Source organism: Cupressus sempervirens, chromosome 5 (genome assembly GCF_028749045.1).
Source record: "Cupressus sempervirens isolate cs-2001-9-10 chromosome 5, ASM2874904v1, whole genome shotgun sequence".
Lineage (NCBI taxonomy): Eukaryota > Viridiplantae > Streptophyta > Pinopsida > Cupressales > Cupressaceae > Cupressus > Cupressus sempervirens.
Genome location: NC_143122.1, coordinates 714,126,965 through 714,153,862, shown reverse-complemented (window position 1 = coordinate 714,153,862; position 26,898 = coordinate 714,126,965). Strand labels below are relative to the sequence as shown.

General features: G+C 34.5%; 1 protein-coding gene across 4 annotated transcripts in view; it reads right to left on the bottom strand.

Annotated features, from left to right (window-relative positions):
• LOC149557985 (Protein kinase superfamily protein) overlaps positions 1–26,898 on the bottom strand; it is a 235,137-nt gene that overhangs the window by 47,196 nt on the left and 161,043 nt on the right. For all 4 annotated transcript variants that reach the window (XM_089832437.1, XM_089832438.1, XM_089832436.1 and 1 more), the window contains exons 7-9: positions 25,673–25,808; positions 25,355–25,512; positions 12,809–12,893 (exon numbers count right to left, since the gene is read on the bottom strand). In XM_089832437.1, the coding sequence (XP_089688563.1) occupies positions 12,809–12,893; positions 25,355–25,512; positions 25,673–25,808 (379 nt within the window). The remainder of the gene's footprint in view (positions 1–12,808; positions 12,894–25,354; positions 25,513–25,672; positions 25,809–26,898) is intronic.

Below are 26,898 nucleotides of genomic sequence, written 5' to 3'. Positions count from 1 at the left end.
TGTTATGGATTCAGTTGATATATGATGAGATTATTTAGACTTTACATTTCGTGTATGCATGATGATTAGTTAGATGGTTTATTATCAAATGTGTTTTATTATGGATACTTACCCCATACTTGCATGTGTATGGTGTGCGTATTTGTTCTTATTGTATGGCGTTTCTGATGTGGTTAAGGAAGGGAGTCGTAGTCACCTGCTAGTCGGGATCTACATGATGCACCACTTCCTGCCATTGCCTGTTTAGCTTAGCATTAAATATATTGTATGTACATGCATGGTTTTTATGCAGGTTGTAGGTATCGGGTATCGACTTCCTTGAATTGCCAGGATGAGCGTACCCTATTATACTATCTCAATGATAAGAGAAGGGAGATAAATACTCAAGTCCAAATTCCAAACCCTTAAGCCATTTGTCCTAGTGAGGTAGGACAAGTATCTGAATATTTTACCCACTGAATGTGTCGGATGACATATTTCGTGATTTTTAACCCTTTAGACTGATTTTGTATGAATTGTTCTATGATGGATTTTCATATTTTATCTTGGAGGTCTATGGTGAATTTTCTATTAATTAAGTCTTAATAAATAGATTTAATTAATAAATTAATTATTTGGAGAAAATTAATATAATATCATGACCTTTGATATTTTGATTAATTAAATGAGAATTAATTGAGAAAAAGAATTAAATAAAAGAAAATTATAAATTAAAATTAATAATAATTATAAAATAATAATAAAGTAATAAATAAATAATAATAAAAGTTATAAAAATTAAAATGAAAGTTATAAAAAAATTAAACAAGAGTTATAAGCTTGCTTAGGAGTAAACGCACCTTTTTATTTCTCAAATGTCAACAACACGAGGGTTAGTGCACCAATTAAGCAAATGGTGTCTACAACCTTATGACTCATCTAGAAGGTTGGAATAGACTCATGCTTAGTTGTCTACACCTTCTAGTTGTTTCTAGAGACATTCTAGGTGCTTCCTGAGAGGCCTTTATATTCAGGCATTCCTAGAAGCTTAGAGACAGCGTGGGAGAGTGTTTTGGAGCATTGGAGGACTCGGGAACTTTGGAGAAGGGAGGAGCTTGCTCTACGGATTTTCTGAAGAAAAGCGAATTAGCATCAGAATTCGGGTAGACTCTTGTGATTTTGCTTATGCTATTTCCGCATCTTGCACTTCCTGTCTTCTTCGTGTCTTCCATATGTTTTCTGAGGATTTTTCCTATTCTGGTTGTATGCATTCTCAATATGGGTAGTTAAAATTTATTTGAGAAAACCTTATATGCATAGATCTAAAGAGATTACGGGGCTAGAGGTTAAATTATAACCAAATTCTTTAGAAAATTTAGAGAGAAAATATTTTATAGGAAATTCTTAAAATTGTATATATATTCTTTGTGGAAAATATATATATTTTCAGATCTGCATAAATATACATTTATATATACATATAAATATATATACATATATACATTTATATATATATATATATATATATATATATATATATATATATATATATATATATATATATATTTGTTTAATTGGAAAAAACGAATGTTAAATCGCAATTGAGAAAACCTTATTAAGAAATCGCATTGCGATTCATGTTTGAGGAAAGCGTTTTAAAAACGCTATTAAAAAAAATAATAATAAACATAAATTTGGGCGGGCATATAACCCGTACCCCCTGCATGCCCTATGGCGACACCATACCTGCAGTCGCAGGTACTGCGATTGCCGTCGCAGGCCTGCGACGGCAGGCATGGGATCGCACGGCTTTTTAATAACCGGCGGTGACTGTTATTAAAACAATGTTAGTATGTGATAAAAGTTTTTTTTTATATTATATGATATCAATCGAAATTGTTGTAATTCGATTTTATATTCCGTTTTTTATAAAATGTAATATTAATAATTATTTATATATTTATATATGTATGTGTATATATATATTTATATATATATATATATATATATATATGTATATATGTAAATATGTTATTAATAAATTTAAATTATTATATAATTGATAAATGATTTATATTAAAGGTTCATCTTTTATAATGGCGAATTATTACAATTTAACTATTAAGATTTAATTAATTGATTGAAAGTTATAAAAAAAATATACGAAATTTAATTGGTAGTTTGATGGGGGACGTTTTCAAACAAAATATTGTAATTGGAAGATGGATTTGTTTAGACTTATAAAGGAAAACCTTTATCCATCCAAAACAATACATGTGTTAGGTAAAACGTGCAATTTCTCTACTCAATATCTAAAATTGAAATTGAAAACTGAGACCTCCACATTTAATTCAAAGATGTAATTTTAGCAAAACCAAAACATGTGCTTGCATTGTGTTTTCTCTATGCTATTTGTTTTGGGTTTTGGGTTGACTAGTGTTGACCAGTTATAGGACGTCTACCAGAGGCTTGGGGGTTATGATTGTGATATCGTGATGATGTCTTATTTCCGATCTTTATTAACACAACCATGGTTATGTGATGGAATGCTCTATGTAATATTTGTAATTACTGATTGTTATAGTTGAGATTCTTATGTATGAAACACTTGACTTAACCATTTTTGAGTCATCGATCAGTTATCCTTGGGATATTTTCCAGTCGCCATGATGGGACTGAAATGTTGGTTTATCATGTCATATTGTGACATGTTTTGACTCAACCATTTTGGTGTCTTCGATCAGTATGATTTGAGATATATTTTGGTTATTGACAACCAATGGATACTTTTGATTATCAGTGATGCTTCAGTTGCCAATAGAGAGTTGTTGTGGTCATGATTTTCTATGGATGCTTTTCAGTTGCTCATGGAGGTTTGATGCTTTTATTATGGATATTTGATGTTCTTATTGTGGATTATCTTTTGATATTTCTTTCCAATGGCTTGTATAGGACTGGGGTGCTTTATGATTCCATGAGCTTAGGGTAAGTTATCTGCTTGTAGTGTCGGGAAGTGGCTTGCAATGGGGGTCGGGGCCCTAAGAGGCTGCCAAGGTAACTCATTGTAAGTTGTTTAATAAGTGAAAACATTCACACCTAATACTAACTAAATGAACCTAAAAAGATAATCGTTTTGTTCTCGCCAATGCCTCGAGTGCTAGTACAGACTAGGATGGGAGTAGAGAGAATGCATGGTTGCGACCTTGCATTCCATAGTATGCCTTGTCAGTATGAGAGGATACTAGTGGCTGCATGAGGATCAGTAGGGACCCGTGGAGTTTAGCTAACTGCCAGGGTAACTTCTACATGATATATGCAATGACACTTTCCCGCTTGCATAGTAGGTTTCCTACATGTCATTGTGTGCCTCTGGGGATTAGATGTCAGTTTTGTGATTGGAACCTTTGAGTTAGTATACTTTTAGGATTCCTGGACTTAGAGAGTATTTATGCTATGTGATTTTGTTAACCTGTTTGGGACTTGAGATTATCTCCTCAGCACGGTGGGAGTGGACCATTAGGTACCACGCGGTCGGGTGGTAGTGTTTTTCCACTCTTATCATTTGAGATCCATTTGTGACATCGTGGTTGATGCGTCCTTTATGATGGTGGATATGTATCTTTTCACTGATGATTAGCATATGTTAGATGATGTTATCTTATGCTTTTATTTGCATGTTAGATTACTTTTTGCATATGATGTAGTATATATAGGTGTGACATTCCTATTATGTTAATACCGATGATCTCTTCGGTAGTTTGGAATGTTACACACGGAGGGATGGCTAGGATCCACGATGATCTAATGATGCTATTTACGGTTGGGAGAAACCGTGCACTTAGTTTATTATGTTTGATCTTTTATGATGGATGTATATATCTTCTATGATGATGTATCATGTGTATCATATGGTTATCTTTACTTTGATGTATCATGGATTAGAATAGGATAAAGTACCTTATTCCTCATAAGTATATTCTTTAAAGCTTTTCATACCCTGTGACATGTACAGTGGATGATTGAGCATTTAGAAATGTAACGTATAAACATTGGACTTATCATTATTGTTTCATGTGGTTGTTGTATTAGATGGATTCAATAATGTTAGTTGATTTAGATGTAATTCAACGTTAAGGGATCGTTAAAGAATGTAATCTATTACGTATGTTATGTTTACTTTTAGATGGTTATTGCTATTGCTTCCGTTATTGTGTATAAGTTATATGTGGTATTTACTTTCATGTTTTTTTTTTTTTTTTTTTTTTTTTTTTTTTAAAATGCTGCCAAACTTAGTGAAACTTTAGGTTAATTCTTTGGATCCCTTGACGGGGCATTACAAAAACAATGTAAAATAAACACAAATTCTTGCCTTCAAGAATTATCAAACCTTAATATTATTTATTTATTATTTTACATTCTCAAATATGGTCATATATAAATAATAATAAGATGACACCATTACATTATTAATAATAATCCAATGATGCCACCCTATCATTATGTACACATAAGAATAGACGAGAAAATATAATAATAATAAAATAATATTAATATTTAAAACTACTCATTTTCTTTTCCTCTTTTCTTTCTTTTCTTTCTTTTCTTTTTACTTTTCAAATCGATTTGAGAGTCTTTCGAATGGTTTCTTGTAACGGATGGAAGCCGTAGAGTCAGACTTGGCTTATTTCATAGACACCTCGTAATCATTTGAGGCATGCATTCATTTTCTTTTCATTCCTACAAATCATAGCCACTGGAAATCCCAGAACGATAGCTCAGTAACTCGAATTTGTATTGCCTGAAACCTTCTTATCACTTGCCACGGATTACAGTATTGAAAGCAAGGAATCCGTTCAAGAAGCAGGCTATCCAATACTACTTAAGGAGTCATGTAAGGCGCCCGTAGTTCTTGCTCTTTTTATTTGCCAAGGTTGAATGCACTGTGAATCAAGTTTGTTTCTTTATGAATTAAGATCCGCTGGTTCTAAGTTTCTTCTTCTTTGTAATACTAGTAGTAAGGAGAATGAATATCAGTTTCATGTCATAATAGTCCCAAATCAATTGCAAAGAATGATGGATAGCAATAGATAAAAATACTTCTGTAATCAGCTTCATACAATGTAAACCTTGCTGTGTAGTCTAATAAATATAATTAATTTCAAATACTTTCAGATCATATCTTGTAATGTCCCCATTTTGGAGGTAATTTGATTTAATTAATTTAATTAATTAAGTTGCCCAAAATAATGAACATTTTATGAGGATGACCAATTAATTATTTTAATTAAATATATAAGTGGTATTAAGTTAATTATTTATAAAGTTATCAAATAAATAAATATTAATAAGTAACTTTATATTTAATTAATTTAATAAAGTGACTTGAATTATAAAATATTTTATAAAGTCACTTAATAAATAAAATAATATTCTAGAAGTTTCTCGAGAAAGTGGAGAAAAAAGAATAAATAGGCATCCTGGGCTTCATTCTCAGCAGGCAGATTTGATGTTGATGATTGATGACTTTTTCTTGAGTATTTGTGGAGCCAAGTGGTCTGCAGATAATCAATTTGTCTTTGGGAACGAAAACTCCCATTGATAGCAATTTTGAGGGTGTGAAATAACACCTGAATTATTGCAGTAGTGGGAAAGAATACTTCAATTCTTTCATTTGTACAAATTGGTGAAGTTTTCTACAAGGGTTTGAAGTTTATTGTTGAAGAACATTTATAGCTGGTTGTGAATCATCCTTCTTTGGCACATGGAATTATATCATTCTTGTTGGGAGAGATTATCAACAAATTATTCAAGGTTTTAAGAAGCAGATCACAAGTTTAACCTGTGTGAATAGTGCTGTGCTACAGTAAATCGTGAATAGTAAAATTGCTACAGTGTTCGCTACAGTAACTTGGTGCATCATTCAAAGCATTCTCAGCCTAGGCACAATTTTGGAGAAGCATTACACTCTTCCTTGGCATCAAATATTGAAAGGAGAAGGTCTGATATTATTTTCAGATTCTGAAAATAAAAACTCAGTCACATTAGGGATGCTTGTGGAGACCACGATTTTGTTTGTTACTCCCTCATCTTGGTTTGATTTCCCTTCTTACCTTGGGTGCACTATATAGGAGGATTATTGGATGAAGCTGGTTGCATTTTGAAGCCCATAACAGCTGGGAATTATTTTATAATAATCTTTTATATCAGAACAGGGGTGGCTGCTTCAGACATTTACATTGGGCATTTGAGGCCATCACTCTTTGGGACATTGCTTGCATCTTCATTGGAGAATCAAGGCGACTTCAAGAACTAGGTTCCTTTGTTCAATCCATGGCATTATATGTCATCTAGTTGCATTCTAGGAGGTACTGCTGCAGGTGGAAGCTCATATCAGATTTAAGCATATGTATGTAAGCCAAGAGTCTTGGCGTCTCATCTCATTGACATTGTAGAATTGTTGCATTGTCAATAATATATCTGAAGTTGGGAATTCTCTATTTGAGTTATTGTCTATTTGAAAGTTTAAAAGGGATGTATGCCAACTATTTGATATAATGACTATAGACTGTAGCTGCACATTTAGGTCATGATACTTCATCTATTGCATTTCAAAATACAAAAAGAAATCTACATTGCATCTAAGACCTTGTCTAAACATTATAGGACTCTTTTGCCAGTAGTATATACATTGGATATCATTGGGAAAACAATTATGCACTCAGATCAGCAAGTTACAAGGTTACACATGAATTGTTTGACAAAATTACAAGCAGAAAATTAGGGCAAATTGTGGTCAGTTTGAGCAAGGGTCATTACATATTTCTTAGGGATGAATAGAATATTCCATAAACAGAGCACCAATGAATTCACCAAGCAATGATGCCAAAATATGGTGAAGAAGGTGATATGTACTGTTGCAATTATAGAATGATAGCACCTGGGAACCACCGGCTTGGAGGCCTGAATATGGTGAGGAGGTGTAGAGATATCTGCAAAACAAGAATGATATCAAAATAAAATAAATAATGCATTAGCTCATGCATGTTCCACACGTGAAGAATGTTGTCAAGCCGAGTGGTGGAGATAGGGTTTGTCGACCCACTTTTCTGAATTAGGCAGATTTGCTGAACAAGTGATCTTTGTTGATTGTCTAGACGCTTCAGTTATTTTGTCGAATAACTATTGGGACTTCAACCCACCTGAATACTCTGATGGCTGGGCTCATGAACATCCCAAACCCGACCTCAGGGTAGGGAAGGTCGTTCTAATAAATTAGAATAAGTGAGGATAAGTAATGGTCCGCGATTGGGAGGTTAAACCTATGTCAATGCTTCTCCTCTCACCAATGCCAGGGCTTGGACAGCAAGTAAAAGAAGTTCACAAAATATACTATATGTTCTTTAACCTCTGAATATTTAGATATTTGATTTCAAGATGAAAGCTATTTATTTGCAAATAGTTTTACTTTAATTACGTTTTTGTTACTTAATTTCAGTTGAATAATTAGAAGTAGATAATTGTTTTCATTGAATAATATCTTAGATTGATATTTCTTTTCAAGAACAACTGATATTTACTTTCAGCTGATTATGAAGTTAAATATTAATATTTCATTTTGTAAACTCATAGAATAAGTTATGTATATTGAAAGAAGTTTCAAATTTCAGTTCATACCATTGATGAAATTCATAGTCTTAAGAAATGAAATTGGAAATCAGTTTATTCCTAGATTGAAACTTGATTAGGAAAATCGGTATGTTTCACTTACTGAACTATTACTCCCCCTTTCAAATCAATGGCAAGGATGCCACTATGCTAAATATCAACTAATCTTCTAAAACTCTCACCCTTTTCTGATGATCTTCATCAAAGTACCTGCATTGGATCTAGCCAAAAAAATCATATCAAGTGCCAAACAAACACTATTATGGCAAAAACATTACATAAAAGCTCTAGAATTAGCTCTACTCAATGTGACCTCTCCCACTAAGGAGTATTACCAAGCATCACGTCCAAATGAATAAATATGCTCTAATTATACTGGACTAATGCAAGTATGATTCAATTACTCTACACTAGGTGGGGCCATCACCCCAAGCATACATCTGAGATACTCAAAGGTGTCTCTAGCCAATGGTTTAGTAAATATATTTTCTATATATTCTTTTGTACTCAGGTATTCTGACCTGTTTCCATCCCAACGACCTTCTCTCTCAAAAAATGATAATTGCAATATGTTTAGTTTTAGAATGTAAAACTAGATTCTTAGGCATATTAATTTTGTTGTATTATCACAATGTCTGATAGTAGATTTAGAAAATGTAATTCCAATATCCTTAAGCATTTGTTTCATCCACATTATTTGATTACTATTGTTTGTTGCTGCTACATGTTTTGTTTTTGCTCTAGACTGAGAAATGCGATCTTGTTTCTTACTCAACCATGATACTAAACTTCCCCGAAGGAAAAATGCTCCTCCACTTGTGTTTTTCTTGTCATCTATATTTCCTACCCAATCAACATTAGTATATGCATACATTGTAATATCATTAGATCTATCATACCATAAGCTAAATTCCAACTTCAATTCACTCATCATTTCCTCCAAAAATAATATCATCCACAAATGCTTCAATAATCAATAAACCATTAGAATTAACTCTCAAATACAAATTGCTCTGCATTACCTTTCTTAAATCCCAAACTTAACAAGTTTTTATCCAACCTTGCATACCAAGCTTTATTTCTTTAATCCATATAGTGTTTTCATTAGTTTGCATACAGGTCTTTTTCTTCTACATAGGAATCCACACTAACTGTACGGCCTTCAAGGCATTTTTTGTACAGCCTCCATACAAGCACCACACAACCCTTCCCTACTACCATACAACCAGACCTTCATCCATCGGCTGGTCCGTACATCTTCTGATACCCACTGTACGGCCTATTCCAGCTACACCATACGGCTTTTGGGACCTAGTGTACACATTAATTGGGGTTGGATTCTGGTGTTTGCCAAACTCACACACGGGCAACCCAGTTTTTAAAGATGAATCAGACATCGGAATACTACAAAAGAAGATTCCAATTGGGGACATTACAGATCAATCAATTAATGCCAGTGAAGAAGAAGAAAATGCGAAAGAAAAGAATAAATTATTAATCTATTAGTTGAAAGTTGAAATAATGATACTGAACTTGATGTTATGATTTATCAATTGACATTTTGATATTTTCATGTTGAGCTTAAAGTATATGATTCTATGATGGTATGAACATGTAGTTGTGATTACAAGATTATGATGTTTTTGTTGTTTACATGATTTTACGTAACATTCTATTTTTAGTTTATGTTTGCAAGCCGCATATAAATAGATATATTCAATTTTTACATGTTTTTGTACTAACGAACCCAAATCCCATTTCAAAAGTTTGCCTTACCAATGAACCAATTTTCAAACCCAAACCCAAATCCCAAACACAGACTTTAAGCAATGGGACCTATTTCACACCATTGCCTCATTGCAAATGGGGACGTCCTCTTTTTCCTTTGGCAGTAGTTGTAGTACTCTTAGGTGGTCTTTGTTGGTAGAATTTTCAAGTCTCCAAGTCTGAGATTGAGTTTAAGCAATTTGGGCCTAATGGGAAGTCAAGTATACCGAGGATATAAGCGAAAGTTGGGCTAAGCCAGTCAAGATGATGGAGTTGAAACTAAGTGATTTAAGAGGAGATGAGTTATGATCATTAGAAAATCCTTATTCCAGCTTTAATTTAATCTTAGAAAATCTAGAACTTTATTATATTTTCTATGAAATTGAAGCCTATCTCAAACATCTTGACAGTTTATATATATATATATATATAACTTAATGTATGAGAAAGGAAATTCTTATACTTAAATGTTATATTTATATAAATCCTCCCTCCCCTTAAGCTGTAAAAATGACTAAGTATTGAGAGTAATGATACAAGAGGAAAAATCCTTGGAAGTGGTGAAATTGTGCCACCCCAGAAGATTCCAAAGTCCTCTTCCCACTTAGAATTCCGCCCTAATGGAATGAAGTCTGAAGCTTATTCTTGGGTTTTAAAGACTGCATGAAACAAGATAAAAGAGAGAAAGAGGGATGATGATGTGTTTGGGGAACTGAACTGAGGTTGCCAAGTTAAGAATTCCTCGAGGATGACTGAATTCTGCCATCCCCGGGGAATAATCCTCTTTCCTTTAGGATTTCCACCTAGATTTAGAAAGCCAAGCGTCAATTTAGCACCCATTTATATGGCAAAAGGAAGACAAAGTAAGGATAGTTGCATGAGGTTTCAATTTTTTCAGAGATGAAACAAGAAAGTAAAATGTGATGAGGGAAATTCTTCAAGGCTAGCAGAATTCCACATGCCTTGAGGAATCCTAAATTCCTCTCATCACTGAAAATTCTGCCCTCAAGTTTAATGAAGAAAGGGCAAGGTCTAAGAATTTTGAGCATACGCAAAGTTCAATTCCACAATCTGATCAAACCAGTTGAAAGACAAGACTGAATTGAACTATGTTTTGGTGGAGTGGGGATTGAGGTATGGAAAGGAATCCAAATTGCCTTGATGGGCTAATCTCTACCTTGGATTTGGGAGGCCCTAACATAATGCAATCCCTTCTAAAAATGCAAGAGGAACCAACAAAATAAATTAGAAAGTGATCAAACAAGTTTGGAAGACAACATGTAGGTTGGAGGAAAATCGAGTGAAGTTAAGAATTCCTATAGTTCCTTGTCATTGCACTGAATCCTGATAGTACATTGATTCATCTGACAGAAGAAGCTTGGTTAAGCAAAATATTATGGATGTGACTCCTGAGCACGAGGAGGTTCGATGTTATTGGTCACTCCTATATGCATTAACTATTGACTGCAATCTTCATATTACTGGCACAGAGCACAATAAAATTGGGTGATCTGTTGTTGTGATTTATGAAGAGTCAACTGATGGTCCTTGGCTCTCCTTTCTGTAGCAGCGCTTAATATTGATACTCAGAAAGGTTTCTCTACTTTCTGTAGTGCCAAATTCAGGCATTTGTATTAGCAATACTGAAGATATATGGAGTTGGATCCATTGACATCCTGCCATTAAGCAGATGCAGCAATTGTGTTTGAGACTGCACTTTCTTTCTAGAGGATTATCTGATTCTCCTATGTCAGTTTGCAGCCATTAATTTATAAATCAGGAATCTGAAGTCTTGAACAAGAATCAAGATTGGCATCCAAATGTCATCATGGAATGAAGAATGCTATTAGAAAGCTAAAGGCACGAGCTGAAGACAGGATATTTCATAGTCATAACAGCCTATTATATAGTTTGTTGGCTAATTTCTCAGCCTGTATTAGAGCAATTTTTTGTTGTAGCAGTTGCCAGGCATAAACTTCTTTCTCCTACAACTCTCTTGGTCTGTTAATATGGTTATCCTAGGGCTGGTGTAATGACCCCTGATGATTCAATTTCAATTAACATAATTTAACCTACATTTAATATGCATTGAATTGAATTTCTCTAAAACATACTTATTAACTCATACTATTATATTGTAAGTCATGCTAACCTTATTATTGTCATTTTAGTCTGAGAGGGGTGCACCAATGTAATCAGATTGCTTGGACACCAATCCTCAATAGGCTTCCCTCAAAGTTTACAGAGCACACCCTTAAGCCTTTCTTGGAATGTTACTATCAAAGCACTCAGGATTGCTCCGGATCAACCTATTATAGCCTCTCCCTCAATACATCTCTGATATGCCCTCTTAGATACTAAGTTTAATAATAAATTTAGTATGCATATCTGTGGATAATTATATATATATAAAGTATATTTGACAAGAGATTCAGATTCTCATACATACCTGATATGTACTTAGATACCTATAAACACATAAGTTGACACTTGTTAGGGATGCCTAATTGTTTGCAGAATACTAAGATATATGTATTCGCTCTGTAATATTCTTGAAGACAATTGCGGTAGCCTTTATTCTTTAATACTCCTTTCATTATGTGTCTTGATCTTCCCTTCCTGCTGTGCTGACAATCTTTCCCGTGAAATGGCTGCAACCTTATGGAGTGTGATCCTGACCGGCGTATAGATCTTGGGAAGAAGCACGATAACAAGGGAAATTAATTAATCAAACACTTTGTTCACTTGTTTTGTACCCGATGTGCGCTAAGTTGTCTTTGCCATCAGTCCTACATGAAGGGAAGCAGAAAATCATGGATGCCATGTTTGCCAAGAGTAATGTAAATGCTACAGTCGGCGGTCGATTGATTTATAATCAATACAATGTTTCTGTATAAAGTAATTGTATCCGATGGCTTAAACGTTTGTTACTTTATTAATATCCATTTTTTTTTTTTTTTGATAGGTATTAGTATCCATATATTTGATAAATATTTATTTGTTAATTAATAACTATTTATTTATTCAATATATATTATTTGCATATTTGATTAAATATTCAAAATTGATCAGTAAACACAATAAACTAATTGATTGATTTATTAATTACATGTAGGGTATATAACAGCTGGGATGCCTGAATAGAACACCAATAATATAATCTAAAAGCGAATATAAATCACTAGCCTGTTTATAGTATTATCTTTTCGGTCGGTAATTGCGATCATTAATCAAAAAAAATTCAACCAAATAAAACTTTTGATCATTAATTAAAAAAACTCTGGAAATGTTTTAATAAACTGCACTGTTACTAAAAGACAATGTTTGTATCCTCAAAAGCTGTGTATCAACAAGTTCTCTGAGATGACAGAAGAGAAAGTAAGAGAAAGAGCATCACCTGCATCAAAGCCATACAGTGAAGCAAAACGTTCAGCATTCTGTGCTTCATGGATATAATCAATCTCCTCAAACATGTGCCTAACCTGTCAATAACCATAATTCACAAGCACTCATAAAAGCTGTACTGTAACTTGATCTCCAGGGGTTCAGAAAAGTGTAGGCAATAATATAAACCAAATGTACAAGTTATTTATAAATGATTCTGTGCAAGATACAGATAAGCCAAAACAGTGATAGACTGAAATACAGGTAAATATTGCTGCACAGGGATTTATTACCTAAATATCAGCATTACCATTGAAATTACACTTGTTAAAAAAATTGGCAGATGCAGTTCGGAATTCACAGGTATATGGCATCTGATGTATTTATTTATCATAAATAGGATCAATACTTGACCTATCTTGGCCATGTTTGTTTATTTCATAAGAGGAAAATCTGTAAAGACTAATAAAAGTAGCTAGAGAGGAAGGAAAAACTCATGGGTTGGTAACCATGGATGGGAGACATCATTACAGTTCTCTGAGTCAGAAAATATATAAGATCTCAAAACCATTCTTTGAACTTGTCAAGGACCTCACGAGAGAAAATAGATGTAAGACAATCTACAGTTACAGTTGGCAACATTAGCTTTAGATGAAACAAAAGAAAAGTTCTTAATATTAGTAGGGGTCACAGAAATGTCAAGGACCTCACGAGAGAAAATAGATGTTAAGGCAATCTACAGTTACATTTGGCAATGTTAGCTTTAGATGAAACAAAAGAAAAGTTCTTAATATTAGGGGTCACAGAAAGGGAATCTATAAACAAGTTACGTGGAGTTCCCAACCTATTTAAAATTCAACACAGCCATATGGGAACAAATCAAGCCAACAAAAGAGGTTAACATAGCACAATGGACTGACAAAATAGTTTCATTCACTGGCAGATAGTAGTAACATCTGAACTTCAGTTAGTCCAAGTGTACCTTAATATTCTACATATTCCAGCCTGGGAAGAAGAGAAATTGGTTTTCAATTTAATGGAAATTTATGGCGGGGAACTTATGACACAATCAACAGTCCTTGAGTAGCACGGAAATCTGAACAAGCGATAGGCAGATAGAGCACTGATTTTTTTTTTAAAGCGAATTAAATGTAGATCCAGCAATCAGGCCTGCCTGAAGGTTCTGGCAAATAGGAAACACATCCTGGATATAAACTCAGTCACAGATTTCTCAACTCTCGAAATTATAGCCCAATGATAACCACCTAGAAGCCTTCACTCTCAAAATTGCCAAATATATTGGAAATTGAATTTTCTACATCAACACACTAGATATTCAATTTTGTTTTTCAAGAAAACACATGATTTCACAGAGTTTATGTTCCTTGCAAAAGCTGTATCGATCCAGTTCTGCAGGTGAACTGGGGGCTGAACATGCAATCCAAAACACATTTCAAGTGCAGAAGGCTTATAGCCGATATGCCACTTCTATGAAACTGATAAAGGAAAACAGACATACAAACCAAACCACATTCAAGTGCAGAAGGCTTATAGCAGATAGGCCACTTCTATTTAGATTGATGAGGGGAAATGAATATAATGGTTAGTGAAAATTACTGTGTGCCTTCTTAACTCTAACAAATTTCCAAAGCGTTTATAAAGGTAGGCTGTCAACTAGAAAAGAGCTGGAATGAAATATTTGTTGAATCAAGCGTCACTGATGTCAAAACATGTTAGCAACATTTGTGTCATTCAGATATGGGCCTTTCACAGTAAAACTTGATCAGATACATACCTTTGATATCTACAGGAACTGAATATAAAACAACTTAAAAGACATTGGAACAGAAAACTACAATGAACGAAAATGATTAACATATTGATAAACAGCAATCCATGTTATCAAGGCACTTTTACAAAGCATTACTATTAATTATGTTTGAAAAAAGCTGTGATAGTAAAGACAGATCTTGGTCATAAATGATAAAATTTGTGTTATTCCCGTTTTGTCTCATTCAAAGAACACTGCAGCGATTATGTTTTTGAGTAAAGACAAGTGATTCTTATTAAAAGAATATTCATAATGATAAGTGGCTAGTATTAGTATTCAATAGTAGTCCAAAAATATATATCCCAACCTCAGCAGTGAATAGAAAGGTCAGCCACAACAAATATGTATGTGATAGAGATCTCTAGTTTAGAAGCATCTGCGATTCTGGAGAATCACAAACTTGTCTTATATATAAAGCCTGTCGTATTCACACTATTTGGGATTTAATAAACTTTAATTGTTGACTAGAGTTGTCGTAGACTAACAAGTTATGGGTAGGGAACTCTTCGAGGCTTGGTAACCCTTTAGACCAGCTCATTCAGATTTACCAAGCGTTGATTTGAGCTTGGTCTGATAAAATTTGTATTATGACACTTTCTGGAGCAGCATACGGAATTTGTCCTTTCTTAATATATTTGGTAAGTGACAGGTGGGATACCAACTTGATCAGTTTAGGACGGGGCATTTTTTAGTGGCTAATATTCACCAATTGGCTAATTTTAAAAAGTTTTGACTAATAAATTAGTTCTTAAAAATATTTAAAATAGCCACATTTTTATAAAATTAAAAATTTAGTTCTCAAAATATTTAAATAGTGTAAGATTCGCCAATATTTTTATATTTTTTTCAGGAAGGTGGTTGCTTGCAGTTTACACTAGTTTGGAATTGTCCTATGTTGGGTTGATGATTGCATTTAATGTCAATATTTTGGTATGTTATGTTGTTTAGAGAAACAAATTTAAATAACGTTAATAAATTAATAGTAAATTCAATATTTAACTTAGTGTTATTTAATTTTATAAAGTGACCTTATATGTTGGCACCTTAGGGTATATAAGGAGGATGTTGTAAAAAGATAAATTTAAGTGACTTTCAAAGGGGGCAAACCGTCAAAGTCTTCCCAATCTACCACTCAGATCAAAATTTACTGCAAATGTGGCAAAATTCTGTGCAGGTCCTTCACAGTGAACCCAGTCAATGCAACCGACCCTAGCTGTATTTGGGCCGGACTGCATCCAGACCCAAATTTGAGCCAGGCCGGACAGAAACCTTCAGACTTCTAGGAAGAATTTGGAAACTTAGGAAAATATAATATCACTAAAAGTATCAATCTACATTATTGGGTCCTTTCCTTGAAACCCCCAGGTTCAACTCTGGTTTAAACCATTTTTGGTCCAGGTCTGATCCTCTGTGTGTTTGGCCAAGGTCCTTCCCACAGCCTGTGGGTTTAGCTTGAATAAAACCAGGTGAACCCAAGCCAAATTTCACCTACATATTTGTAAGTTTTGGCATAAAATTTGGCATTTCTCTCTTTAGCAGATTTCTGAGACAAATAATTCAACTCTTGTGTAGAACTATCATATTGCAGCAAGATGTCTTTTTACGTTGATCAGATATTCTCTCTCTAAGACTGCTATTTGAATTACAAGTGACATACTATGCATATTTGTGATCACTAAATTCTGTTAGTTTCTAAATCTGTAGATCCATAGGACATTTTTTATCCTTCCACAACTTGACAGTTGAGACTGAAATCAATCTAACACCAGGACCACAAATATATATTGCTAGAAATTGTATGCCAATCTAGATGATATTTAAATACAAGCAGCATGGGCTAAGTATTACACTTCACAACTCCAATAAAGAGCCTTTGTATACAACATGTGTAAGAACCCCTGCTCATTCCAACTCCATCAGACACCAAATTTCTTTACTTTTCAGATGTTTGACATTTTTACTTTGCATGCAACCTCTATATTGCTGGATTTATTTTCAGATTGTTTTTGCTTGCTTGGAATGGTCCCAAATGAAGTTAAAGAACTAACATGCAAAATGCAATCCTTCTTGCATTTTCAAATGCATAAATATGATTTCTAACTTTCTACATGTAAAATGTGCAACCACAGCTAATGGACGTTTTGTCATACAGTTGGCATGAAAACTAACTGATTTTGAGCTTAGTTACTGGGTTTGGACCCTGCTGCCCGGATCCAGGTCCGGGTTCGCACAGGTCCGGGTCCACGCCCGGGTTCGCTGCGGGTCTGGGCAGGGTCCTTCATTTGGACTGTAATGCATTTTTTTGTTTTGTATATATATATATACATACTCATGAACCCACACACGAACCCAAATGGGAAAAAAAAAATTGCCCAAACCCACGAACCCGAATCTGTCCCCAAACTCAAATCAGCAACTTAGATTTTGAGCAATAGATATATGAATATGAACAATATATCAAGAATATCACATATATTATTGCTTGCAAACCCTAGAGCACTGCTGATAAAAAATTAACCAAGACTAATGGTTTTTTCAATGAATTTCCAGACAATGCCACAATCTAATATAAATGATCACCTACAGCAGTAACAAAAGCAATTGGTACAACGCAAATATAAGGAACCTGGAAGTTATATACAGCTGTGACCGTTTGTAATTCTGAGTGCAATTAGCTGAGGTTATAGCCAAATAATGTTTGGCACAAGGAAGAATTATTCATATCTTGCAATGTCAAATCCACCTAATGCAGCTCAGAACCCTTGTGAATGTTATTGGAAGATGTCGTGTGACATTACGTAGACAACGGCAGCCTTAAACATCACTTACGCAGCTTACTAATAGAAATACAGTAGCTTCAATAAATATCACACAACCTGCAATCACTCCACAAATAAAACGTAGGCCCTCCTGCAATCTCACCCACTGAGTGTAGCTGACATAGAATGCACCATACACCAGCAATGGACTGATTCAAAGTGCCAAGATCACACAACAGTTTATAATTCTTGTAGATGAAAAACTTTGAACCTTTGGTTCCCAGCTCAACACACAAAAAACCAGATTCTCAAATCCACACCTTTTCATTTCCTTCTTCATTGACTTTTATAATAATTCACCCTGAATCTTTGCAAGCAAGGCTCTTTAATTGCTCTTTAATGTATATGACATTTGCATTTGTTGACTTCTAATATATCATTAATAAAGCATACTTTTAATCAAAGAGTATTAATTACATAGTACCCTCAACATGGCCCCCACTATATTACAAAGTCATTTTACAACTTTATTATATATCTTAAATAATTAAACACAATTAAGGCCATTAAAGAAGTAATATCTCATTAAATACTCATTGTTTTGACGAACCATCTGAACCAAGGAGTCAACCACTAGTCCTCTATCAATATGACTACCTTACTAAAGAAAGGGCCCTTCTTGATCAACCTCTGAGGTACCATAAATAATACGTATGGTAACCAGAGCCCTGGAAATACCAAATGACAGCCAGAACTTGAAACCACTTACTGTGGAGACAATACAAGCCTCAGGAAACCCTCTATCCCAGCTCAACAGCCTACGAGGGCCAGAAAAATAGGCTAATCATCCAAAATTCTTGCCTACTAAAAAGGGGACATTATAACATTCTCTATGTACAGATGAACAATTATGAATACTAAAAACCTAAGTTGCAGGTTCGGATTCTAGTTTGGAAGCAGGTTCGACATTCAAGTTTGAAATTCATTCAAATTTTTTTAAGGTTGTGTTTGAGTTCGTTTTGGGATCGGATTTCTCATTCTCAACTATAGATTATACGGAACATTCATGGAATGCCCATTCAAATTTCTCATTCTGTCATGTCCTCTCTTTAGCTCTGTCTAGCAATGACACGAGAGTTAACCTATTATGGAGTCTCATAGGCTGGCAGTGATGATCAGGGACTCAATCAAGGTTTCCAATGTCCGAATTTGGTATTATAGGCAGTAGTAGATCAATTGAGAGCAGTTCCTTGATTTTAGGAGGCAGTTCCTTGATTGTAGGAGGAGATTCCTACCTTTTAGGAGGTGGTGACGTTTCCAGAGTTGAGGTTCTACAAGATCACCCCCTGGTCTCAATTTCGGGAGATTTGGGTGTGTTCCCTATTTTTTAGGAGTATCCCTAGATTTGAGGGTGAGACTGCCAGTTGGCCCAAGTTGTCCGACATCAGTCACAAATAGGTGACAAACTCAATTTCATGTTTTAGAGGGTTTGGGTTGTTCCTTGGCTACTTGGGAAATATTTTAATATATTTAAATATTCTCCTAAGTTAGCATTTTAATACTTTAAATAAGGCTAAGTGTTTAGCCATTTTGGAGTAATAAGGAGTTTTTTGGCTCCATTTGGATCGATTTGCCTATGTGTGATAGCTCGTTGGAAAGAGCTCAGTCTCTACTATTTGATTATCACTTGCTAGGACTTATTTGATGCTTGGAGCTATTTTTCATTAATAAAGTAATGATTTCCTTCTATTTGGATGCCTTTATTGGAGAAATAATGTTATATTATGAAGTTCAAATGAAATACACTTTAGGGTTCTTTTAGGGTTCGATTTGCCTTGGAGAGGGGATATAAGGAGATGGTAACCTAAAGGTGAGTATCTTTTATCATTTTGTCAACCTATTTGGACGCCATTGCTTTGGAAGAGCATTCCTCACCTCGGACACAAACCCTAGTGCTGAGAGCAGATTTGTTGGGACGTAGCCCTCAACAGGATCAGATTCAAAGGTTCCTATGCATACAGTTTGATCAAGGCAGAGGATTGATTTCTAGTATTGCAGCCACACTTTGCAAGCAGTGGATTTTTAGGGAAGGAGGCCACTTTGGTTCAGCTTGGCATTTATTTATAGCAGCTCACGTGAGGAATTCTAAAGTGTTTATTTGCAGCAGACTAGAGTTGTTTTATTGCAGCAGCTTGGGTTTTATCATTTGAATTTGTTTGGCTGTAGCTGGTTCCCATCTTTAGCTAGCATCAACCTTGTTTGAAGTACATCTGTATTGGTACTATTCTGAAATAAATCAGACTTTGCTAGTACGGTTTTAAAATCATTTCCAGATTAGTATGTATTGCTGCATATGATTTCTATCACTTCTATTTTATCAGTTACTATTATTTATTCATTGTAATACCTATATTCTAAAAAATACAAAAAGAAACAACATTCTTCTACAACTTCTGTCTAGCTCTATAATATCAAAGAAAAATCTACAGGAAAATATAATTTATATAATTAAACATTATAGCAGCAGCAGAGCAAATATCCATTTGGGATATTTCACATTCTTGTTACTGTAACTGATTATATGGTGAACAATAATTAGTGAATGTTAAGTTTTAACTAATTGATTTCGGATTTCCCGAACTCTATAAATTTGGTTCAAATTATGCTCGGGCTCCGCTGACATCTAACAAAGTCGCTACAAATTCACCCAAAAACGACTAGGGTCTGAAATAGTGAATCTGCACAAAATTTCGCAGGCATCAAGCAAATTTGAACAAAATTCGAACTGATTACTAATCTCAATGAATCGAATGTCAAATTTGAGGATTTTTGAGCGAATATGGCAACTTGGCTAAAAACCATAAGATGGAAAGATGTGCTATGCAACATTCGCATGCTTATTAACAACACTCTAAAGGAGCAGTATATAGCGTGTTTCCACATTTTTCACATGTAAGAAATCTAGCAATATATCACCCAGCTTAGGATGCAAGAACTAAATTGTTTTATATTGCATGTGTAGTTTGCTATAATATTTGATTAATAGCATAGTGGCATATAGTAAACGTAATTACTGCTGCATATATGCATATATTTTTATTTTTATATGCTTTTTGCATGGACAAACTCAAAACGAACCCAACTTCCTCAAAACAAAAAATTAACAAACTCGCAACTTTGAACCCAATCCCCAATCGGAACCAACAAGTTAATATAAATGCAATTCAACTAATAGGCATTCAATCAGAAAAAAGTCTAGAAAAGAAATCCTGTTTTTTCATCCAACACAAGCCAAAATAAGGTTTATCATTTGCAGCCATAGTCACTTGCATGCCCCATGACATTTTTCATAATTTCACCACTCTTAGTTCAGGTCCAACTTTCAAGAAATGAACTTTAAGGGAGGGATCAGTTTTCCTTTTTTGCCATTTTTTGTCATTTGTAAATTGCTGTTTATCAGTGAGGCCCTTTGGTTTCCAAATGGTATATCTTAGGCCTTACCTGTAATTTCCACATTTTTAGCAAGTCCTTGCAATTGGCTAGGTCAATTCACCATCACGACCCTTGTGAGCTAATAGTGGGATTTGAGGGTTTCAGCTGTGGGGTTATAGGCTTTCCAACAACCTATGGTGTGTTTTGGCTCTGTTTGAGGGATTTACTATTTATAGTAAGTCAAACTGTCGGTTCCAATAAGCTCAGTTGAGTTAGAGGAGTTGGGTGATGATCTCAGTTTTTTTTCGAGCTTTCGATTTGGGCTCCAAGAATCTTGGAAGAAGCATCTATTTATAGTAAGTCACCCCGTTAGGTTCATTCATCGTCTTTCTTCATCAAGATCACTCTGGTAATGTCAGATTTCAATTCTGATGTTTCTTCAGTTGTTTTCGCAAGACAGGTGAATTATCATCTAAGTTACTATATTTGCCCCAAAGCATGGAAATTCAACATCCGATTCGTAGCTAATTCGAAGTCGGTTCCAGTTATTGTCAAATTTGTCAGTTGTCTGAGCAATTCCTTGTGGATTCTCTTTTTCAGACCCTAGACAAATTTGGACGAATGTCGAGTGAAATTTGTAGTTGACGGAAGAGCCTGAGAGGAATGACTATGAATTTGTGCGTGCAAACAAAAAAGTTTGACTTTTTATGTTTTTATTGTTTTGAAATGGTGTTTTTTTGGTTTAAAGATAATCTGATTTATTATCCAACTGACCCAGCCCAAAAACACGCCCGCACTTCATATAGTTATAAACTTATTTGTTGCAGCATATTTTTACATATATATAAAAGAAATTAAAATTAAAAAATCTTGTACAAACAAACCCAAAACGAACCCGAACCCAACCCAAAAAAAATTTGATCAAATTTTGAGCCCGAATGTCGAATCTACATCTAAACCAACATCCGAACCGACAACTTAGATTATTATTATTATTCATCTAAATAAGTTTAAGTTTCAATTTTTGTTGGTGTTTAATGTTGGTCATCTCAATCATAGTTTAAAAAACCGCCAAAATATTGCCAATCTCGCGATATTTCGCAAAGCAAATACCTTGCCGAATATAACGCAGTAGAAACCGGCAACGAAAAATTGCAAAAAATCGCGTCATTTATTTCGAGATATATCGCGTTAAAATCCAAAAAATCGCAAAAGATATCATTGAAAAGTCAGAGCGGGATATTTTAGGTTTGATGTCATGTTATAAATTTCCAACTTTCATTTGTTTCGTTCCAATCCTAATCGATCATTTGTCTGAGTATGTCTGGTCTCCACGAGTTTGGACCCTCATTTGTCTGCGCATGATAGTGGTAGAGGGTCGACAGTTGACTTTGATTTGTCTGGACTCTGCATCCGATGACAGCTTGGAGACTGTAGAGGTGATTATCGGCATTTGACAAGCATTACACCGATTTTACTATTTCTTCATTCTTGCATCGATTTGGACTATTTTAAACTTTTTTGGTAGCACTTCCCAGGTATGTATTGTTTTACCATTTTGTAAATTGTTTTTAAATATTAATATATTTTGTTCATAAATTTTGTTTAACATTTAATTTATTTTATAAAAGTAAAATCAAAATATAATATATTTTGGTAAATAATTAAAAACTAAAAATACATAATAGATTGTTTTAACTTTTAAATTTCCTATGAATTTCACTATATTTTATTAATTTTTAACATATTTATAATGCATTTTAATAGATTTTAGATTTATAATATATATTAATAGATTTATATTAGATATTAATAAATTTTATTTTTCCATAGGTTTTAATAAATTTATAACAGTATTTTAATAAATTTAATGAATATTAAATTTGATTTATTGTAAATTTAGAAGCTTTCTAATTATAATTGGTTATTTTTTGTGCTACAAAGTCTGCCTGTTTCCTCACAAGATGGTTGGTGGCAGAGAGGACCCTTTATGGAAATATGGGACCCGAGGAGCAAACGAAGGACAAATCCAATGTATCTTTTGCCAGAAGCATATGACTTCAAGTGTAAGCCGACTAAAATACCATCTTGCAAAGATTCCAAACAATGACATTTCACTGTGTGATAGATGTCCGGAGGAGGCTTCAAGAGAGGCTTTGACAAGCCTTCAAGAATTTGCACAAAATAAGGAAGCAAAAAAGAGGACATTCGAGGCCATGGCAGCCTCAATGGAGACTTTTAGTTCTACATGATCACAAACAAGTGGAGAGGCTTGATATTGAAACTTGAACCTGATATGGATCCCTAATTGATATTAAAACTTGAACTTAAGATGTGTTGAAAAGTTTTAGTTTCACAAAGTTTGACTTCTATATGCATTGAACGTATTTATAATCAAATGTTGCACTTGTTTCTTGGTATATGATTCTATCACTATGATAATTTACTAAGTTTTAGTTGCTATAGAATCATAGACTATTTTTTTACTCAAAACTTTGATTAATATATGGTGGCTATCTCAAATCATTATATGTCCTACAAATTTGGTGTGTGTATATGAGTTTTAAGAAATTGTATATTTTCAAATGTTCGATAAAAGTGCCGATTTATTGCCGAATTTTTCGCCGAGTTTTTGCCGATTCCGATATTTTCAAAAAAATTGGGCTAGATGAGATATTGCCGAAACCGAATTTTTAAACTATGATCTCAATAACATAGCTTGTTGGAACCAGGTCGAAAAGTTTTAAATCGTGGGCACAAGAAATAGTGGCCTTGTGTGTCAGAATATTATGTTATGGTGGAAAAGGTAATTTTTTGAGTCAAAAGCAATTAATAAAATATATTATAATGGCACTTAATTATATTTTAATGTTGTGTGGAGGAAGCTTCTTAAGTGAAGTTCATTTGGGAAACTTGTGCCATTTGGAGATTATAAATATGAGGCCATTTGATGGGAAAGGCATCCGATTATCTAATTTGAATTTATTTGCCTTTGTTAATTTGGTAAGTTTTTCTGAGGTTGATGATTTCTTATGTGCCCTTGCTGAAGTCTAACGGTTTGGTGTTGGGCTCTACATTAGATACATAGCTGAGGTATTGTGGATTAAATAAATCTGAGGTTCATTATTGTCTTCTTCTTCTATTTCCTACAATAATTGAATGAAGGTTGTTTGTGGGATATCTTCTCATAATGTTTTGGCTGTAGCTGACAAGAGTTCTTTGGCTGAGAGTTGTGAAAGGGAATTCTGGAATTTGATATTTGTATTTTCTGGGAACTGTTGAGTGTTCCAATTCTGTGACTCCTGTAAGGAGGAAGACGTTAGGTTTTGCAGGAGATACAGATTATATTGTATTGCAGTGTTTCCTGTTTTCCTCATTGGTGTCAAGTGTGCTGGTGTTGAAATTGTGAACCTGAGATTTGTTTTTGGTGAAGCCATAATACATTTTGGGAGGCTGTGAATTACTTGTTGCAGCGACTGGGATTTTCTTTCATGCCTGTGATTACAGTGAGCACCAATTAAGGCCTGCGTTTATCTCAGACAGGCTGAGGTTGTATTAGGAGAACCTGTGTTTACTTCAGGTGATCTGCAGTAGTAAATTGAGAGCTGTGATTGGTTTGGGAGCTCACGCAGCTAAGTCTGTAGGCTGCATTGGATGTGGTGGATGGCAGAACCATAATTCTGCCTATTCCTTGGACGTCCAGGGCTGAAAGTGGTTGTTGGCAAATTTGGTGAAGCTGATAATAGGAGCTGGGCAGAATCGGGCTGTGCCTGATTTTCAAGATCATCCTTACCAGGTGCTAATTGTAATAGAAATAAATTAATATAAAATGCTCTAGTTGATTACACACCAAGTTGTTGTCCTATGAATTATAATTTGCTAGTTCCTTGTTTATCACTTGCATATGTAAACATTATTTACAGAATCATATATACCAAAGACTACAAAAAGAAAATACATTTCTAAGCATTATAGCAGAATTGTGTGCCAAGTGTTTTACGGAATGTTAAGCAACTGGAAAGTGGGAAAATTGGTATTGTTGAAGTAATCAACCAGCTAGGGTTATTACATTACCATTCGGTGAACACATGTTGACTACAATAGTCAAAATAAACTTATGATTGTGAAGAATTGAACCATATGGATATTTTCAGTTGCTTTTTGTTTAATGTTTTTGTTATACAACTTTTACATGAATTATGCTAAAGAAAAATGAGTGTTTGCAGGGTATTTCAAAAAAGAAGCATATATATTAGACCTCCTTGCTCTCAGCAATTCATTGAATCAAACACAGAAGTAAAGGAAGGAAACAAACTCTCTTGTCCTCCATGAAATTCAATTTTTCAATTACATATGAACACAAAATAATTTGGAGTCCCACAATCATTAAAACATTACACCTAAACTATAAGAGATTAGGATACTATTATCCTGCCAATAGCTCTCATATGATTTGTAGGCATTTGTATATTGAAAAAAATCCCCATGGAGATCATCCATGGTGGAAAAAAGCAAAGATCAAAAAAGTCTGTCTCACCATTTCATTTACTGCAGCCAACAAGTCTCCTCGTGCCTTTGCATAGTGCTTCAATTGGCCCCCAATCATGTGTATAAGATGTGCATCAAGAGCCAACATCAATGGCATCCTAGGCCTCTGTACTTTCACAGCAACAAGCTCTCCAGTATGCAGATGAGCTGCTTGAGTCCCACGATAATAGAAATAAATTAGTCATCTAAACTAAATGTCAATCTTTCTAAAGTCGCAAAAAATACCACACAAGCTCTTGCACCTTGCGGAAACCAAAAAAGGAGGTAATTTAAATTTTAAACAATTTTTTAATTCAAAAAATCCCACCTTTATAGACCTGTCCCAATGATGCAGCAGCAACAGGCTCTGAACTGATATCAGCAAAAAGCTTTGATATTGGTGCCCCTAGCTGCGATTCGATAGATTGAATTGCTAATCTAGTAGAAAATGGTGGTATTTGATCCTTCCAACATGCATAGGAAAAACAATTACAAAAAGTATAGCAATTAAATTATTAATTACTTCAAAATACAAAATTAGCTTACAAAGCAATGAAACAAATTCTAGGGAGCTAATGGTATTAAATCTTTAAAAATACATTGGTTCCAACAATGTCTCTGTATCATATTTGTTTCAAATGTGGCTGGTGCAGGAGCACCTAGGTAGGTTAAGGGTAGACCTAGGGCTTCTTTGATGTTTTGGCTTGTAGTGATGCTAGCCACATCACTAGATCAATAAGGGTACCAACTTGGTCCTAGGGTGTGGATAGATAGGTTAGAAGGGCCCAAAGTGGCAATGTTGCTAAAATTACTCAAAAATTGCTCATTTGGCTAAATAGGGCATTTTTGGGTTTTGGGGGCTAAATAGGGCAAGTAAGTGTTTGGAGGGCCTTATTAGGTGTTTTGTACCTATCTAAGGCCTTTTGAATGGTTTTGTAACAACTAGAGCAAGTTTGAGAAGCAAATATGCAAAATTGCAAAAATTGCTCATTTGGCTAAATAGGGCATTTTTGGGTTTTGCGGGGTAAATAGGGAAAGTAAGTGTTTGGAGGGCCTTATTAGGTGTGTTGTACCTATCTAAGGCCTTTTGCATGGTTTGATAACAACTAGAGCAAGTTTTAGAAGCAAATATGCAAAATTGCTCAATTCTTGCAAAAGTTGTCATTGACAACTTTTGCAATTTTCTTGCAAAATGAGGAACTTCTTCATGGGAGCTCTTCAACCACTTATGTTAGTTGGGATCGTTTGTGCCAAGCCTATATAAGGCCAAACTCAACCTTTTCAAGGGGTTGGAGAAGTAAGTTATTGCAGCATGCGGACTGTGCTACAACATTTGGATATAGCAGTTTCTTGTTTTGTGTGTCCTAGGTTTTGTACGGATTAGACGCAGTAGATTTTGTGTTAGATAAGTTTCGTTAGGTTCTTTAGGATCTCTGTAAAGCTTTTGTTTGTCCTTTCAATCACTTTGTAGTGTTGTAAATAAATCTTTTGCACCTTACCAGCCTGCTGGTCTGAACAGAGCAGGATGTGGAAAATGGAGTCTTAAGGCCACTT